This window comes from Centruroides vittatus, unplaced genomic scaffold (genome assembly GCF_030686945.1).
Source record: "Centruroides vittatus isolate TY-2023 unplaced genomic scaffold, ASM3068694v2 scaffold_435, whole genome shotgun sequence".
NCBI classification, from domain to species: Eukaryota; Metazoa; Arthropoda; class Arachnida; order Scorpiones; family Buthidae; genus Centruroides; species Centruroides vittatus.
In genome coordinates, this window is record NW_027122708.1 from 8,218,386 (window position 1) to 8,239,594 (window position 21,209).

General features: G+C 28.2%; 1 protein-coding gene across 1 annotated transcript; it reads left to right on the plus strand.

The window, feature by feature from the left end:
* Nucleotides 1–455: 455 nt before the first annotated feature.
* Nucleotides 456–20,490, plus strand: LOC136988952 (mitochondrial disaggregase-like; the record flags this gene model as incomplete). The annotated part of the gene is given in 7 exon segments (XM_067286969.1): nucleotides 456–800; nucleotides 3,582–3,633; nucleotides 4,039–4,125; nucleotides 10,512–10,615; nucleotides 13,865–13,993; nucleotides 17,079–17,176; nucleotides 20,376–20,490. Coding segments are annotated over 7 exon segments (883 nt in total), but the record flags the coding sequence as incomplete, so codon positions are not given.
* Nucleotides 20,491–21,209: the final 719 nt, after the last annotated feature.

Here is a 21,209-nt window from a genome sequence, read left to right on the forward strand (position 1 = left end):
GTTGCAGCGTTCCGCAATAGGGATCCGGAATCGAATCCGGAGGGGTCAAAAATTCCCAGGAATTTTTCGGTGGGTGGTCCGATTAGATATGTCGGCCCCCGGCCGCCCCATTGTGGGCCTGGCAGAACCGATAATGAGCTTGCTAAAAGAGGCTCTCTTAGTGCCCACAGGGCGGAAAGAGTAATTAAAAAAAAAACCCAAAAACCATATTACAAATAATTCAGTGTTTATATACTTTTCTTTTAAACGTAGGGAATATTATATATGTATTTATAAAAATAAATAAATTTATATATTAAACAAAATTTAATTCAAATTTAAAAAAAAAAATAAATAGAAATTATACATTTGCTCTTCACATTTTGAACTATTGTAGATGGCGTTTTATAGCTGATAAAAGATAGCCTCGTAGCAAGACTCAACTGCCGACGACAAACATTGTCGTGATCGAATGAATTGCATCATTAAGTTATGATTTAGAAAGCAGCATATATTTCTGAATATGCCTTTTTTCCGACCAAATGTACTTAGTCATAAACTATTTGCAAATACAATTAGGAAGTACTTTCTAAAATTTTACAGATGTAATGTTTCTTCTTTGAATCAACAGTCGAAAAAATTGACATTTTATCACGTGGGTGGAAGCAGAAATGCTTTGTATTTAACTCCATTAACATATTTAGATATAAATACATTTACACATAGGTTTCGATATCGATTGTGGAATCAAAAACGTTTTCCCTGGATTGGATATTATGCGTTATTTCTCTTTGGTATTTGTGAGAGTAATCGCAGAAATGGTAAGAAGACACTTAATAAATAAAAGCTTGAATTCAAACTTGATAAATTTATTAAATGAAGCATATAATCATTAATATTAAGTATGGTAAATATTCACCTTAAGTATACATACTGAATGAGGATAACAATTATTCTTTTAGTTTAAGGTTTAATTGCTAGTTTCTCAAATAGTAGCAAATTGACGTTAATCCATTAAAAATTAATAGTCCATTACACCATTAGTTTTTTTTTTTTTTTTTTTAATAAAAATGAAATCCATTCTATGAAAATAGAAAATAAATTATTTGCAAAGACACTTCTAGATGGTGTGTGTCAAACCTGCCACGTGATTGTGGCACGATGGCACTCCAAAAGAGAAACAACTTGCAGAATATAGACCAATGTTCTGTGAGTTTTTCTGTTGCTTTTTGATCCGATTCAGTTGTACGAAAATGAAACGAGCGTGCTCAAAGAGGAAGAAGAAAAGGGCACAAAACACTAATTGTGGCCTGTGTCAAAATAAACAGTGTGTTATCCAAAATTCAATACAAAGAAAACATAGAAGATACATGATGCAAATAACATTTGCAGTTTGTAGTATAAATTCTCTGCAAGTAAATAAAAGAGCAAGTAACTGTTACTTATAGTAATTACAAAAATCATACAAAATAAAAATTATTTATTTATTTTTAGTTTTCATTTTTATTTTATATGACTGTAATGTAATAAAATAATTGTTGTTTGTTCTTTTATATTTAATCTTAAATTAATATTTGAATAAATTTGTTCTTTGCATTCAAATTGAGTTGTAAGCGACTGAAGCTGAACCATCTAACTAGTTTGAATATGATTAAAGAAATTTTTGCTAGAGAATTCGTAAGGTGTTTGTATGGTTCATTTTCTGTTATTGAACAATAATTAGAGCCAGTTTCTAAAATTGTTAGTATATTGATAAAACCAACTATCATTTGCAACTCTATTATATAAAGAATGAGCCAAAACTAGTTATATAGTTCTTTTAATTCTTTATTTTTTTATTTTTCAGGTATTGAGAAACAATGGTGGGGAATCTGATTAAAAAACAAAGAAAGTGGATTCTTAAACAATATTTGAAAAATTGAAATTGAAAATGCTGAAATGGTGCACAAAGCACGACAAGATTTTTGACATAGTCCATCAACACATTTGATAATTTATCATATCAGATATAAATTTGATGGGTTAGTCTTCCAATATAACTTCAGAATCCATTTTCTTCATTCTTTGCTCAGATTCCCTGCCATTGTTTTTCAATACCTGCAAAGTAAAAACAAGTAAAACATAAAAGGAACTATATACCTACTTTTGGCTCACATTGTAGATTCATTAACATCATGAACTTTTACAAAGACTTATTATATTGAAATGGAATTTCTGTAGAACTTTAGAACTTTCTTTTAAACTGTGGGCTCAGCCAGTAAGATCCAAGCTCTTTTGAAGTTTTCCAAATGTTCAAAGCATGCAGGCATTTGATCTTTGGAACAACTGCTAGATAGGACTGGTTTTCCAAGTGGCTAAAGACATTCGATATCATTGGGCTGCAATTTGAAAAAATCTTAGACCTATAAATTCTTACTGTTGTTCATCTGATGTCTGCCCTTCCTCAATATACAGAATGTAGTTAGAGAGATGAAAGCCAAGACTGGATATGGAAAGCTTAAGGGCAGAAGGTCTCAATTAACTATATGTGAACTTCTGATGCAAACCAGAAGTCATATTATTTCAATTCAAAAATTTCCCCTTAAAGGAGTTAGATAGATGACTGGCACAACTTGAATGCTAAAGGTAAAGTATGATGTACAGGGGCAAGACACTGCTATTTTGAAGGTGAAGAGCATAAATTTTAAATTAAATAAATTAAAAAAATATGATTAAAAATTGCAGCCCGGCATTGTGACGACATCATAATAAATATTTGCATGTTTAATCTTGTTAATTTATGTATTTATTAGTTCTTTTTTAATTTTCATTAGTTTTTTGTTAATGTCTAGTTTTTATGTAAAGTATCATTGTCTGATTAAATGTCTGTTGTCTAAATTATTTTATTACAGACTATAAATATAATAACTGTAAAGATAATGATACAGTAATACCTCAAACTTACACAATAGGTGGGACCGAGCGATAACCGCGTAAGTCGGGGTATAATTTCACATATAAATACATACAAATTATTTTTAATTGGGGTCAGAGACTAAAGAAAATAATAATTTAGAAAAAAATGTTTAATAAAATCTTAGATAATACATACGTATAACAAATTATATTATTAAAATCATAAACCGAAGTTATTTTGATGTAGAAGGCTTCATAAAATCAGCGATTTTTGATCAATCTCGGTTGACCAATCAGCGATTCCCGATGGTCGTAGCTTTATCGGAGCTCCGCAGGTGGTGTGACGGTCTGACAACCAATCAGCAGATACACATTCAAACTCCAACGGTCGCTTCCTCAACCATCTTTTTGTAACGGTGACCGTTACCGGTTTAAAAAAAAACAAAAGGCGGGAATCATGTTCCTGCACAATTCTACCCCGACAAACACAAAATAAATTGTAGCTATGTGTTGATTCCGCGCGACACGTCTAAACATGTAAGCTGAACAATAATGTGGGGGGAGTGAGTAATCAAGAGTTGCGTGGCGCTCAAACAAAAGATGAATCGACGAGATTTGAAAATCGCGTAAGTCAAGGTATTACTGTACATTTTAAAAACTAACTAAAATATAATTTTTTTTGATTATCAATATAATTAATTTTTCAGATGGTAGATTGCTAAAAGCTGCTAAACAAGGAAATGAAGAAAGTGTTAAAAGGTATTTTTTTACTTTGTTGCAATATTTCAAGTAATGAGCTAACAAAAATGTGAAGTCCCATACAAATTATTTAGTTTATCATAATTTATTTATTAAATATTATTATTGATTATGAATTTTATATATAGTATACAATGAATTGATCATTTGAATGAAATGTTGATAAAATGGAAACTAGTTTTAAAAAAAATTTTTTAGTTTTGTGCATTTATCTGTTTTTTTAATATTCAGTATTCATTTAAATCTATTTTATTGTATGTTGTATAACAAAAATGTCTGTATCTTAACAAATCAACTTAAACAAAATCAATATACTGCAAATTCAGTAAATTTTGACAATTATATTTTATTTAAAGTAAAGTATATGGATGTTTTTAATAATTTTAATATAAAATAATTTATTAGGTTAATTGAATCAGGTGGTGATGTTAATCAGAGACACAAACTTGGATGGACAGTTCTACATGTTGCTGCAATGAATGGACACTCTGAGTAAGTTTCAATTCTTTATAATTAATATTTATTGGATGATTTTGTATTCTGAAATGAAATTAATTAATTACATGTTTAAATTGCAATAAATTATTTCAAATTTATCATAGTCAGTCAATTTTGAAATTCAAAATTTTTAATTGTAAGAAAAAATCATTTTTAAGGTTTAAGTTTATTAGTTCTATTAGAAAAGAATTCAAAACAATATATATCAGTTCATCAAGTTATTGATTGTGTACTATCTGAAATTTGAACAATAGCATCTGCTTTGAATAATGAGGATATCTGTGAGTTATGTGTTTTAAAGTTCATTTGAAAATGGGTGTGAATCAGTTTTAAATTGCAACTACTAGCTTGCCCAACAACTTTTTTTTAAAAATCTTTTCATGTTAATAGTTTTTTTCACTATGAAAAATGATGTTTCTTGTTATTTTTATTGATGAAGAACAATTAACATCAAAAGACTCTTAAAATACACACCTGGTAATAATTTGATGTTTGTTGTTTTTTATATTTTTTAACTTTTCCTTTGTCTAAATTTACTAAGAGCATTACTAAAGATTGTGATAAATTTTTTTATGCACTGCACATGTTCTTTTGATATTGAAATTTTTCAGGAAACTATCAAACATATGCTTTACCTTTAGACACCACTTATCATTCCACCTCAATACACCTATTATTAGATATTATACTTATATAATACAGGTATTATCCATGTTAAAATTTTTCTCTATTTACTTTTTTAGTTTATTTTACAGTTATTGTTATATACAGTATATATAATCTGTCCAACAAAAGATGAATTTTCAAAACTTGAGTGATTTGTCAATCTCATTGACAGTTAAGACATGACTTGATAATTATAATGTTAACAAGCTATAAGCACTTGTTCGGAAATGGAAAGAGTATAATTTTTACTTGTTTTTAACTAAAAATTGTTTATTTTTAGTGTGTTAAGCTATAAGCACTTGTTCTTCTTATTCTATAAAGTAAATTTTGAGGATTAAAAAATTATATATACAGTGGTACCTTGGTATACGTCTGCTTTAGAATACGTCCTGTTTGGACGAAACAAATTTTGCTCAGTATAAGACTTTTGTTTGGTATACGACTTAATTCAATTATATGCGCCATCTATGAACAAGTAGCACTATCAGTGTACTAGACCAGACTAGATGTTTGTGGTGCCATGGTTTATAACTTTGTTAAATTTCTTCTGATTTTAATTTGTAAGTAAAATTTTATTGTTTTTATTAATCATGAATTGCAAAAAGGCAAATGAAAAGCAACAGAAAACTAAAAAAATGACTAGAATCACAATGGAACTGAAAAAAGAGATTTTGAGAAATATGAAGGTGGCATGCGTGTCAAGATTTAACTGTTGCATATCATATTTCAAGAACGACGATATCAACAATCGTGAAAAATAAAGACATTATTATATCTGCTAACGTTGCAAAAGGGGTTAAATCAATTTCTAAACAGATTATTAGTATTAAGGAGAGTTTGATTTGATTTGATTTGATTTTGATTTAATGATTTAAATAATATAATACAATATACTGTAATAACTTTAAAAATCTATAATAAATTTATTTTTTTATTAATGTGCTCAAACAGTGTTTAAATTATTTTACAACCCATTAATATACCATATCAAGAGGGGTTTTTTTTACATGAGAACGGATTAATCATTTTTACATTACTTCTTACGGGAAAGGTTGGTTTGGTATAAGTCCAAACATCAGGAATGGATTAAGGTCATATACCGAGGTTCCACTATTTAAAATGATATCTGTAGCTTGACCATGTAATGTTTCTTTTCATTTACACACAATAGCATTACTTTTTGCTATTTTGCAAATGAAATTGAAACTAAATTTACTTTCTTGTAACATCTTACTTGATCAAATCAAAAGCCCAGATAATATGTTAATGATACATTACATAAACAAAGGGTTCAAAATGCAAAGTCTGGATTTAGCATGGGCATGTAAAAATAAATTTGTTATTAAATAAAAAACCTGAAATAATTACTATACATAATGCAAAAAACAATCTATTTATTAGCATAAGCCTGAATATGTACAATCAAGAAATAACGTTAGGGAAAAAACTTGCAAAATATAAAGATAATTTATCAAAAAAACAAATATATACAAAACTTTTCCTGACAACTGGGGATTTACAAAATAAACTACAACTATCTTAGAACTATCTCTACAAAACCAACAATCAAAATATGAAAAGATATCAAAAAATCACAATGAATTATACTAATTCGTCTAACTGTCATCAAGAAACTGTCGTCACCAGAACTGGAAAGCCTTTCATCAATCTTGCTCAATTCTTAGCACTACCATATTTGATTCTTCAATTCGCCTTTCTTATGGTGACATTACAAGCATATGCCCACTCAATCCTATTTACATCCTTAGTTGTTAACATTTCATTTATTCTAGTAATTGGTCTTGTTAATTCATGTCATCGTCCTTACAGCTAATTTTATAATTTTTTATGGTGTTTCTAATGACAATTTGGGGTGGGAGATCATTCTTTTACCTTCCTGTGGAAGTCTCCCCTTCAGATGTTGTTTCTGGATTCGATGGCATCATAAGTTGCCGCTAGCAGTCATTGTAGTAAAGTGAGTTAATTTTGAATTTTGCCTGGGTGAGATGCAGTAGTCTATCTTTAACAAAATAAAAATAAATAGAATAACAAACTAAAAATAATCCCCAAACAAAATAGAACGGGTCGGAATTGTACAGTGTCACTTTTTCAACTGTAATCTGTTTTTATATGTATTGAAGTAACATTTGTAAACAATTTTAAATATTAATTATCATTTTCTAATTCACCATAACTTATTGTTGTCTAATATCTGATGATTTCTCATCAGTATCAAGGTTGTAGTATCATATAAACTTACAACATCTAAAGTTCTATTAATATTGTAAACTTGTTACAGTCTAAACAACATAATGTAGAAAAGGTTAATATGAATTGAAGCTTACTTATTTCAACATAAAGATAACTAATAGAAAAATTAAATTCAGTAAAAACCAATGTTATGTTTATGAAAAAACAGCTTAATTTGTCAGTTCAAGACTGACTAAATCGTCAGTTTTCATTATTGTATTGTACAATGTTAATTAGTTTTAATTTAGTATTTTATGTAATTGTATACACAGTGCACTGTATTGTTTGTAATATCAGTTTGTAAACTTTATTTTGTTGTGTTTACTGCCATATGTCTACACTTTAAATAAGCTGATGAAGAGTCAAAGCACTTGAAACGCATTCCCATATTAATAAAAGTTATATTTGAATAATTGAGTCTGATTTCATCTTGTCCTGATGTCATAAGCCATGATTTCATAGGCTATTTGTTTAGTTAATAACAAATAGGCATGAATAATTAATAAGGGTAAATCATTAAGAGGAGGTGTTTAATTACAGAAAGCTGTTAAATTGTGTAAATTTAGAAATAAAGTGTCATGTGATTGAGGACAACTTTCAGATATAAGACACTAATATGAATTTTTGCATAACTTTTTATAAACAGTAATTGGATAAACAAACCATAAATTTAGGATCCTATTGGATGGCCTGACAATTACAATCTATTAGGTATTTAACATATAAGAAAACTCATCTTTATGCTGAACAGTTGCAATTATTATGATTATTTACATTTATGATAAGTAATACAGTTTAGGAAATTTTGTCTTAAATATTACTTTTACCATTTCACTTATTTTATAATTACATCTACAATGACTTTTGTAATGGAAATAAAATGAATGAAATGGTGGGGAAAAAATGGAATGTTTGAAAATATTTCTTTTAAATATTTAAATTACTAAATTATAAATTACTAGTTAGATGGCATATTTTAATTGGCAATTTGAGAAGTATGGGTTGTATGACAGAAATTACAGCAATAACATTTATAAAACATTATACTCCTATACATATTGAATTTATAGTGTCAATTTCTATATTTGTAATGATTAAATATTTTTTAAAATTTAATTCAAATATCTACAAGATTTTTAATCTACATTTTGAATTTTGTTTATGTATTAGAACAAAATTTAATTTCTTTTTTAAGATAAAGTTTGAAAACTTAATAGATTATATCTAAATCAAATATATTACACTTTTATTTTATTTGAATACTACTATTAATTTTTTACTTTGGAAATTTAAAAATTATTTGGTTTTGTTGTATTAACCATTCTTATTCTATGTTGTGCTGTTTAAATATAATTTCTCTTATTAGATATATATTAATGAATAAGCATTCATTTTATTTAAACAAGATATAAGTAATTTAAGCAACAGAAATTATTTTGAGCAATGTTTAGCTTAATTTTGACTTCTTACAATACAAATTCTCTAAAAACAAAATACAAATAAAAACATCTGATGAAGTCATTCATTTAATGTTACATAAATAGAAATTAATTAAAAATTTTAAAACTAAAAAGTACATATTACGTACCTCATACTTATTCTAATAAACAGCATGCTGTCTATAACTTTTTCAGCTTGCAACTATGCTATTTATCAGAGCATGATTACTATTAGAAGCCATTTAGATATTATTTTTATTCTTTGATTATTGGGTATAATTGTTATTTGAGTGTGACTATTTTAATGAAATAAATCCAGTAACTTTTTTCACTTTATTTTTATTTGAGTAACACTTAACTCATTCACACTTTATTTCAACATAGGGTAAAAGTGACAATATCAAATAGACTGTAACTTTTCAATTTAAAATAAGCTTTATTTTCCTCCAATGAACGGAACGCTTACTATTAGAGTTTGCTGTTTATTAGAATAAATATGGTATTTAATAAACAGATGAATCAATTAAAGAAAATTTAGAAAGAAAAGAAGAATTAAAAAATTATTGATATACAGAGATAGTTTATATTAAAACAAACAAATTTTCGATAAACATTTCAAAAAATACAAATACTGTATAATGTTGAAATGTGAATATTAAGCAAAATTAGTCAGCTGTAATCAATATTAAGAAAAAATTTTCTGGAAACAAAATTTATTTTATCAATTTCATTTTTAAACTGTGCACTTACAATTAAAGAACAGAATTTTAAATTTATTAAAATTATAGAATTCTGAACATATTTATTTAAGTACTTTATTGGAAAACAAAATAGAAACCAATACAGTGGAACCTCGCTTAACGAACATAATTCGTTCCAGAGTCTTACTCATAATGCGAAACACTCGTTAAGCGAAACAATTTTTCCCATAGAAATTAATGTAAAATGCGATAATGCATTCCACACCAAAAAATATACTCAAATATTTTATGTATAATGTTTATTCAAAGAAAATTATACAATAAACATTGTTAAGGAGCGTGAATCATCATCTTTTCTTTTAGCACGGAATGAACCAACCTGAAATGCGAATTTGATTTGCAGAAAATCAAAAAAATCAGATAATTTGTCCGATAAACTCACCAAATGATATGCCAAATTCTTGGGCTATGCAAAGGCTATAATTAAATATTAGAAATTAATTAATTTGACTAGAGGTAGGCAGTTATGTTTCTATCTCGTATTAAATTTAATAATTATAAATAATTAATTTTTAATTTAGACATTTCTGGAATTTAATTTGGAATCGGTCATTAAATTTAATATGAGATGGCAGCATAACTGCCTACCTCTAGTCAAATTAATTAGTTTCTAATATGAAATTATTGCCTTTACATAGCCCAAGAATTTGGCATATCATTTGGCTTGTTTATTATAGAATGGGCTATGGTTGTTGATGTTTATATGTAATATATGTGAACAAAAGTTTGGAAAAATGTGTGATCACAAGCGACACTAAGATGCTAGCTGAACGAGTGCAAGATGGAGCATGTGCACAATCCAGGACTTTCCCTCTCCTGGCCACTCGTTATGCGAAAATTTGCTCATTAAGTGAGTTGTTTTTTCACAACTTATTTTGCTTGTTATGTGAAACACTCATTATGCGAGGTGCTCGTTAAGTGAGGTTCCACTGTATATATATGCTTTCTTCCTCCTGTTTTAAATAAATTTTTAGATAAAATTATCTTGGAATGTTAAATATTCAGCTACAGAATAATCATACAGTTTAGCTGTAATGTTGGACAAGTACTGAATAAATGTCATATGTCTAAATTACTATTTTTTTCTGTTCTATTTAGAGAAACTGTAATGAATTAATATTATTTCTGTAATTATTATTATTGCATTAAATTCATATACTTCTAATTGTATAAGTAAAATGGAAAATCTTTGTTATTTTTTTAATTTAATGTAAATAAAATTATTACTATTAGTTCAAGGATAAAACTGAATTTATTTAATTAGAGTTGTCAACATTCTTTTAAAAGCTGGAGCTGATCCAAATCTTGGTGATGAATTTACTAATGTTTATCAAGTTGCAAAAGAGAAAAATCTACATTCCTTAGAAGGTATTAAATTTTTAATTAAATTTGTTTTCTTTCTTCTAAAATATATTATATATATCAAGGCTTGCTATGAAAAAATTTTTAAAAATTGCCAACCATTTCACTAGTTTTTAATTTTTTTCGCCACATCAAATAATTTATCACCAACAGTTTTACTTACTTATGTGAGGACCGAATTAAACTGGCCAGTCTGATTTTAAATTTTTATTGTTCGAAGCCCCTCGAGAGATAACGACCAAGATCAGAGATAGCGATCAAGCTTCGAAGGATGTACAGTCTTCCGCCGTCTCTGGATCTAACACGCTTCCCTCCTCTCCGGATCCGACTTCTGAGTCACGGAGCCCGACTCATCACCCTCCGTCGCGATTGGTGATCGCAGTGGACGAGAGCGGGATTATATAAGGGGGGAGATATCAGAGAACGGGGTGGCTGAACATAGGACGACGACAAACGTCCCGTCGAAACGGAGTTGAAAGCGAGGGCCAATCCGAAGTCACCGACGCCGCCGAAGACGAGCCTGACCACCCCTCCACCCACCGCCCGAGCCGAAGAACAACCGGCGATCGCTATCGATACATCGACGAGGTATGATTCCCCCAACCATTGTGAACTCTCTCTCTCCCGCGATTAGGGACGGGATGCGTAGCTTCTCTGTAGTAGGTTCTATATTCCAATAAATCTTTATCTGTGTTGTCCTGTTACTACGGATATTGCCTTTTCTTATCGACGACCCCACACACTTCCTCCACTCGACCTGACAAATAATTACCCGATCCCGACAAGTCGGGATATCACCAAAATTTAGCCATCCTTGACAGTGGGGTGGGTCTTGCCGACCTGTTCATTGACGAGAAGGAGGTACGACACCGTCCTACCTCCCGGCGTTTCCCACACTTATTAATGCAGGTGCTGGTGTAGCCATATGAGTTGGATTCTGGAAAGCAAAAGCAAGATGTGAAGCTGTCAGTTAAAAATAGGAATCACTTTTGAATAATTTTTTAATGAATAATTCCAAATAACATATTTGATCACAATGCTTAAACAACAGTATTTCATATGTTCTGTCATATTAAAATTTTTTGCTATAGCTGAAACATGCTTTATGATTCAATTTCACCCTGAATGTCAAAATAAGCAGACTAGGATTTTTATCACCACTTTAATAAAAAATATCGCCAAGTGACAATTTTGGCACTATATAGCAAGACCCTTGATATATATATATATATATACATATATACATATATATGTATATATATATGTGTATATATATATATATATATAATATAAAATAAAATAAAATTTATTATTGATATGTTATGTTTTAGGAATTTATTTTATAAATTGAATTCTTATTTAAGATGTTTAATTTTAAAATATTAGTCATTTACTGATTGAATAAATCAAATAATAAACAATATCTAATAACAAAATTATTTTCAGGTAAGATATTAACATATATTTTTTCCTTGCCATAAATTATTTTCCTATGGTTTTAAAATCTTAACTGATGTATATTTATTGTCAATTAAGTTTTTATATTGGTATTAAGAGTGGTCCACTAGCTTTTAAATTTCCAAAAATACACTTTATGTTTAGTAGAATATTAATGTAATGAAAAATAATTATTTCTTGGATTTATTGAGTTTTTGTCTACTAAAGAGAGAGGCCTAAATTATAATACAGGAGAATTATTTATTGTAATCACTTTGGAACTCATCTGTACTGATGATGATAACATTAAGTAAGGTAAGTAAATATGACTACAATTCATGGAAATTTTGGTTTTATTTAACACTGACATTTAAAAATGTATAACTTGAACTATTATTAATTATAATTATTAAGTAATAATATTAATAACTCATCCAGTTTTTTGTTGTAATACCATCTTTAACACAACAGTAAATGTATAATTGAAAAGAAATTCCAACAATTTAAACTGTTGTACTGTGAACAAATAATAATTAAAACAATCAATGTTCAGTACAGGTACTCCTCACTTTATGACCTATCTGCTTAACGACCACTTGCACTTACGACCAATCGAGTTTCGACCTGCAATTCGGGGAATCCCCTTTCTCAGCTTGAGTGTCGGTCAGTGGCGATGGTCACATGCGCACTACGCGTACTATAATAGGCTAATAGCATACTATAATAGTCTGTTTATGAATAAATTTGAATAATTTTAATACTTTTTAATTTTACAACGATCCTATATTCCTAGTGCAAGCTCCTTGCTTATTGACCAATTCGCTTAACGACGTAGTTGTCGGAACGGAACTCGGTCGTAAAGTGAGGAGTACCTGTATTTAAAATAGTGGTTAAGAATGATGATGATAACTGACAAAGATTGAATGTTATCAGCAACGTGTTGAGGGTAATAGTGGGGGGGGGAAAAAGAACTTAAAATTGTCTATTTACCTGAAGATAATGATAAGAATAAACTCTGAGTATGATAGGTTTTATATTTGTATTTTAACATGTTTTGGAACATGCTAATTCTGATAATATTACATGAATGATAATATCTGTGATTACAATAAGCAGATTCCACTGAAGCTAAAATTGTTACTATTTCAATCAAGATGAGTCTAACAAATTCTTATGTAATTTAGTGCAAGAAACTGTAGATTTTAATGATACAGTCTAAGTTCAATAATACAATGAAGTTTTAATTATTTTATTTTGGACTTTGTTTTTTCCTGCCAACTACTTTTTACATTAAATACTTGTTGCATCTATTCTTTTTGCATTTATAACCGATTTGTTTTGGCAGTATTCCTTTTTTGGAAGGACATATGAGACATCTTTTTTGGAGCATTTCTCCTTTATCTTTGAAGTACTTCCCTTAGCACTTGGCAAGAATGCATCAATTGCAGAAAATATTGGTTTTTAATTGTCACTTCACTACTTATTTTGATGTCTGGCATCACTAGCCCCTCTCCAACTTCTTTTAGAAATAGATGATGGATATTATGTTTACCCACATTTTATTGGGGAAACTTTTTTCATATTTTATATGCTGCTACACAATGTACTTTCAGAAGGTTCGTAAACATTACAAATGGACATCTATTGGCTTTTTGTTTGCACATGTAATGATAAACCGTCAAAAAATTTTATTATTTAATTAATTAAATTATATATTTATAAGTTTTTATTCATTATTAAAAATTAATTTTTTTAAATGATGAAAATGGAAACATAATGAGTTAATAAACATTAATAGTGAAAATTTTTTTATTTTAGTACTTGTTACTCGTGAAGATGAATTTAGTGACCGTCTTAACAATCGTGCGACATTTAGAAACTGTACAGCTTTGCATTATGCTGTATTAGCAGATGATATAAGAACTGTTCATTACCTTTTAGAACATGGTATGTTACATATTAAATTAATTTATATTTAAAGAAAATATTTAAAATTTCTATATACTGTAAAACTATATTATGATTTGTAAACTAAATACATAAGTACAGGTAGGCCTCCTACAATGCGGTAGACACGTTCCTTGAAAATACTGCGTTGTGAGAAATTGCGTTATAGGAGACACCAACTTAATACAAAAACTGGAATTCAGTTCTAAAAAGAGAAAAACTGCTTTTTATGGTGTAACATTTTCATCATTTTTTAAAATTATGTACATAAAAAGCTTAAATAAAATTCAACATCATATAAAAACTAAAAAGATTATGATTTCAAGTCAAAATCAAAAAGAAACATAATGTTATGCTCAAATTCAGTTCTAATCGTCACTTATTATAGTTGTTTGAGAATGTTTGACTGGCTTATCTTGACTTGGAACAAGCTCAGATTTTGACTTATTTCAAGATCTGAGCTTGTTCCATCAAGTTCCACTGCACTTATGTGATCCGTTGGATTTTTCTATTATGTGAAAGCTAATTCGTTTCTAAATACCCAAAACCGCGTTGTAAAAGTACCACGTTGTAAGAAAATTTCCGCATTTTTCCAACCGCGTTGGAGCGAAAACACATTGTAAAGGTACCACGTTGTAGGAGGCCTACCTGCATACATATCAGAAAAATATAACAATATGCATTAGAAAAAGTTTTTGAATTTGGGGGAAATATTCTCTATTTTATCAGCTTTATTGTGTTTTTTAACTATTTTATACGTGTATTTTGTAATTTAATTTTGTAAAATAAGATTGATGATTAAACATTGGTATGCATTTAAATTGATTTATTAATTGTAAAAAAAAAAAAAAAATGGGAACAATATAAATATGTATATTTTTTATAATGAGAAGCAGTCTCTTTCATGTATATTTATCATATTTACATCATTAATTGGGAGATTTTGTTAACTTCTTTAGGTTAAACTTTCTGTTGTAACTAGAATTCAGTAAGTTGCAAGGTCCAAAATATTAAAGACTTTATTCAACTATAAATGCCAGTACTGGACTTTCTGACTACAAAACAGGAATTATAACTTCAAAAACAATAATTAGTATGAAACCAAATATTACAAATGTCAAATTTAGTATTTACAACAATAAAATTGATCATCAGTACACTTTAAAAAGTGTACTAATGATCAAAAGTCTTTTTAAAGTGTCAATTTTAATAAACAATTACAATGTTTTAAAGTCTCAAACAATTAATTTGATTAGGTGAAAGAACCTAGAATAAGAGAAACCCTAAATCACTACCAGTCAATCAATCACTTACAATTTAACAGCAATACACTGACCAGTATAAGTGAAGACAGGCTTGCAGTGCCAGTTTGACAATAGTCTTTTGTACATTGTTAATTTACATGTTGAGTATGCTTACGAAAAATAAATTCTTCTTAAATTATGTTTCTACTAATATCTGGTTACAACAATGTAATAAAATATTAAATAATATTTTAGTCATATTTAAACCTAAATTAGTGTAATGCAATTCCATTCATTATTCAAATGTTGATATGAAATTATGCAAAGAATAGTTAGTTAGGAAGTGTTGAAAAGCAGTCAAAATTTAACATAATAAACTCCCAAAACTCAAAATAACTAAATTTTTATTTATATATTTCATTACTTACATTATTTTTTCTGAAACAAAAGAAAAAATAAATAATGTAGTAATGAGATATAACTATAAATAAAAATTTCTTTGTTGCTACCTCACAAAGTTAAAATATCTAAAATGAAAGGAAGTTTGAAGAACTTTATGTAATCATTCAATGATTGCAGATAAGTTGTAGGATCTAATAATTTCTTAAATTTTTATGGTATGAAATTAAATTTATGCTGTGACTAAGTTTTTCATAGCTTTGAGTTTAGTGCATTTAACAATTTTTTTGGCATTATCAAACTTTGAAATTTAAGTTAATGCTATTTTAACAATGATTATAAAAAAAAACTTGAGTTTATTAGTGTATTTTTCTTCATTGTAGGGTAGCTGTATTCTTATGAATTTTAACTCTATAATCCTTTATTATCAGGTGTAATATTTCAAACAGGCAAATATCCATTAGTTTAACAACATAGAATTTATTAATCAATTTTCTCTTCTACAATGTTATTAATGTATATAAATGCTTGTCAGAAAGCAGCAGGATAAGAAGTCCATGAACATATACTGTTCTGTTGCATAGAGTCCAATGTTACCAGATGTTTAAATAGGAAAAATCTTCCTGCCCTGTTTAAAAATTGTTCAATACACCCTTAATGAACCTTGTTTTTCTCCATGTTGAAATTCAATAAAAGACATACTGGAAATATTTTCTACCTAATTAAATTTACTGAAGAAATAACTAAGGACACTAAGAGGGCCTATTTATTTTTATTTGGTAAGTGTAACTAGGTAGTTAAGTATTTTATGCTAAGTATTTTTAAGTATTATTTTCTCTATACAAGTATAGTCAGATTTATATTACTCATCATAATGTTATCAGTTTGATGCAAAAATCACAATTTTGTTTTGAAGCAACATTTAATCTGAAACTTGCAAATTTCATTTCATTTCTTCCTAGTTCTTTGGAAGAATTGCAATATTTTGGATAACAAATCCTTGAATAAAAGTTTATAGTGTTGAATCAAAAGTGTATAAAGATTGACTGAAACTCTTGTGTTCAACACAAGGATATAGTCTTTGCATGGTCACAATTGCATTAACTTTTGATCTATTGAGTTGATTTTCTAGGACAGAAATCCTCTGTGAGCTTTTTGGCCATGAGGGAAAATCCAATGTCAAATATTTTTGAGATATATTAAAAAAGCACAGTTTTTTTTTATATATATCTCAAAATATATGTCTATGGACTTGTATTCTTCTGGAACTGATCTTTTCAATTGAAAGAATTAATTTTTAAATATAGTTTGTGTAAATTGAAATCTGAAATATCTTACAGGGTCTGTGAAAACCTAAATTTTAAATTACTCAAAGTTATCTAAAAATATAATCATAACAATAATAATAGGATAATTTATATACATATTAAAAATTATTGTAGGTGCTGATCCTACCATTAGAAATGATAGTAATCATGAACCTGAACAATATTCCAGAAATTCAGAAATGAAGAAACTTTTAGAAAAATATAAAAAAGTGGTATGTTTTTAATTTTTTAATGAGTTATTTGCTTTGAAAAAATAAAATATAATTTTATAAAATAATAATATATTGATTTATCAATATACATTTACTTTGATTTTTAAATATAATAAATAGAATATGAACATTTTTATTTTAAGCATTTAATTTTGAATTTATCAAAATATTGTGCTAAACATTGGGTATCATTTTTCACTTGTGTAATAATGTACACAACTTTCACCTGGGAAACTGAGTAATCAGATATTCAGGTATCTGCAAATAACAATTTAAAACTGTATACTATTACATATGTTGATTAAAAAATTAATTCCTAAGTAGTTCTATTAAATATATTTTATACATTTAATACTTAAGAAATATTTTAAGAACATTTTAATATATTTAAATATGCTATGTTAGAATAATATGTCAAGATATGCTATTATAGAATGTACAATTAGATATCTCTGATATCAAAGTCTTGTTGGTTATTATGATTAAAGAAGGTATTGAAAGATTCAGGTTGTGGTTATCTTTGGACAGCATAAGTTTCAAACATAGTAAAGAAACATTTTCTATTTATATGAAGGATATAATATGAACAACCTATTTAAAATGATAGTCTGCATTGGATTGAAAGTAACATTATAAAGTGTACTGTTACTCTAAGAAACATATCTTTATAGAATATTACTTGGTTGTTGATTATTAAATAGATCTGCAATTTGATCAATATTGTATTACATTGTACAGCCAAAAACTTGTAAAACATGTCCCAAAGAAATTGGCTCGTATTTTAAAAATAAATCAAAATTAATCTCAGGAGTATATGATTTTTCTTCATGTTTAGTACATATAAAAATATGTTGTTATAAAAAAAAATATTACACAGTAAAACTTGTCTGAAACAGAACATTACAGTAGTAATTAGAAATTTCCATTTTGGCAGGTTTCCATTTTATAGAAAGTTATGCTTTTGTTAATGCAGAAAAAATATAAGTTAAAAAAAACATGTTGAAATTCATATTTAGAACGTATTAGGTTTCAAAGACATGTTGAAAATACCAAAATGTGTTTTATGATTTAGAATTAAGCCAAAAAATTCTGCTTTACTTGGGATATGTTATGCAATTGGTATCAAAAAATCGGTTAATGTTACCTTAGGATCCAAAATGGCGGCCAGGGAAATTTTTCCCTACTTCGGAGACTGCGACAGGGAAAAAAATTTTCCCTCCATTCAAGATGGCCGCGGTTCCGGCCGCCATCTTGAATTTCTCTGCAGACTCTGCAGATTTTTTCACCAAAATAAACAATAAAAAACAACAAAAAGAGGAGTTTTTTACTCACTTTTCGATTGTTCGATATTCTGAGTATGATCTCCTGTTTGGGGGTCGACGAAATTTTTCTGAATCGTTGACAGTTCTATGTTCGACCACTACTCCTTCTATGTCGTCAATATGCATATATCCTTTCCATTCGTCCGTTATTATCGTACTGCCGGAATTCACGTATTTATAAACGATCCAATTCACAGTGTTTTCTGATCTGTCGTTCACCTGACATATGAAACAATTCTTATCTTCATCGCAATGAATGCAAATGGACTCGGTCGGCTGAATGCCTAATTTTACAGCAAAATTCGATGCGTTATCAATACGGGGAGGCAAACCTAGCTCCGAAAAGTCGTCTTCCATCAACTTGTAGAAATCACGGGAAGTGCATCTCGACCAAAATTTGTCGTTGCAACTCAAATCGGCAAAACTAGTCATTATCGAACAATTGGCAATAAACTAAACGAGGAGAGGTAAGGATAGGGAAAAAACACGCTTTTTCCTTAATTTCTGATTACTTGGTTCTCTAACTTTTAGGATTAAATTGTTATAAAAGAAATAACAGTACTTACTAAAACTGGAGGAAATAATAATAATAAATATTCAACGATAGCAATTTGTGTGCGAATGAAATATCGTTACGAAAAAAAAAAACAGCAATTAATCCAATATGCAATTCGTCGCAACACAGCAGTAAACGATTCCAACTGGAAACTAGTCGATTTGCATAAAATTGCCTAGAAATGACCAGAAATCACGTCACAGATCATGCATTTGCATATTCGTTTGTAACACACCTACGAATTTCCCGCTGATTTTACTCTTGCACGACGTCACGAAAAGGCTCCCTCTACCGTCGCAAATTTACACACTACCGTCTCCGTTTCGAGGTTACAGGATACTCGGCAACGTTGAACGCAGGGTAGAAACTGAACGGGGAAAAATTCCCCACGTCGTCGACGTCGCGACTCTAGGGAAAAATTTTTCCCCATCGCAGTCTCCGAAGTAGGGAAAAATTTCCCTGGCCGCCGTTTTGGATTCTAAGGTAACATTAACCAAAAACTCTTTTGGCTTCTCACTAAACTGATTTATTGATATTGATAGTATTTTATATAGGGAATCATTTTATTCTGAGATTTATTTTTGTTTAAATAGGTTCCATTTTAGATAGGGTTTATTGTACTTATAAACTTAGTTGTTGGGAAAAAAAAATTGGAAATTATGTTTGAAAACAAAAGTATTAATGTTATATTTAAGCTAAGAATATAAAATTTTTAAAAATAACATAAATTAATAATACATTTTAATAGGTTATGTTGACTTCTAATTTTAATTTTCCTTTGAATGGACAAAATTATCTGATACAATATTTGATTAAAAAAATTTATTAATTTACTTCTTTTATTTAAGTTTGTTATTGATTTCAAATTATTGGCTGGGTATTGTAGAATACCATTCAAGTGATGCAATAATTATCATCAAATCTTTAAATTATCTGTTTATTCTTTAAGAGTTTATTTGTTGCAACTTCTTTTTTTTTTTTTATGCTCAATGTTTGTATGTTAATGCACATGCATACATATAGTATATAAAAATAGCTAAGCAAAACATATTTAGTGATGCCATTTGCAAAATGATCTATGGTAGTATCGTGAACACCTAAACTAAAATTATGATATAAATTCCTATTTAATTCTTTGTATTTTTATTTAGTTCTTTTTATAAATATAGAAAAGTTTTGTCTCTTCCAAAAATGTTTGATTTCTTGAAATGAAGATATGATATTATTATGTGATACATTAAAGCTAAAACCAAGAAATCATTAAAATTAGGATTCTTTTGAGAGAACATTATTTTCAAGTTTTTAAAATTCTGATTTTCAGTGGGAAGAGAAACAGAAAGAAAGAGAAGCTGAAGAAAGAAGAAAATTTCCTCTTGAAAAGAGAATTAAACAATATATAGTTGGTCAAGAAGGTGCTATTACTACTGTTGCATCAGGTAAAATATTATGAGCATATTTTCATTTTCTGAATAAAGATATTTATAATTTAAATCAAAAATAGATTTTATCTCCTATAATATATAGATTTTTATATATATATATTATAGGAGATAAAATCTATTTCTGAAGATATAGATCTATTTCTTCATCTAATCTATATCTATCATATATATATATATATATATATATATATATGAAACAAATAATCAATCAATCAATTAATCTTTATTATGTACAGTATATAGGGGTAGATCCTATTACAAAGGATACTTATGGAGTAGTACAGAAAATTAATAGTTTAACAAAATAATTATATTGTATATTTATATTCATGTAATCATCATTTTAATCTTATGACACACAATTTAATATTTGGTTAACTTAGATATATGTGTAAAGATATTATAAAACTTTGTAACTTTTGTAAACATTTGTAACTTGTTCAAGTTTGCTAGATAGTTCTGAAAATTACTTTCTGAGATTAAGAATATCTTGAAGACCATTTGAGATACAAATAGATGTTAATGCTTAAAATTCCATAAAAATATGATATGTTGTATAGTCCTTGCTTGTACTGTACACTATTAGCAATTGTCCCTTATTATTTTAATATATGTTTGTTTATATAAGTACAGTATTTATGTAGACAAATCTGGATTATTAGTCTTTTTATGGCAAGCCCTATATTTATGTGCTACAGACAGAATTTGAAGAG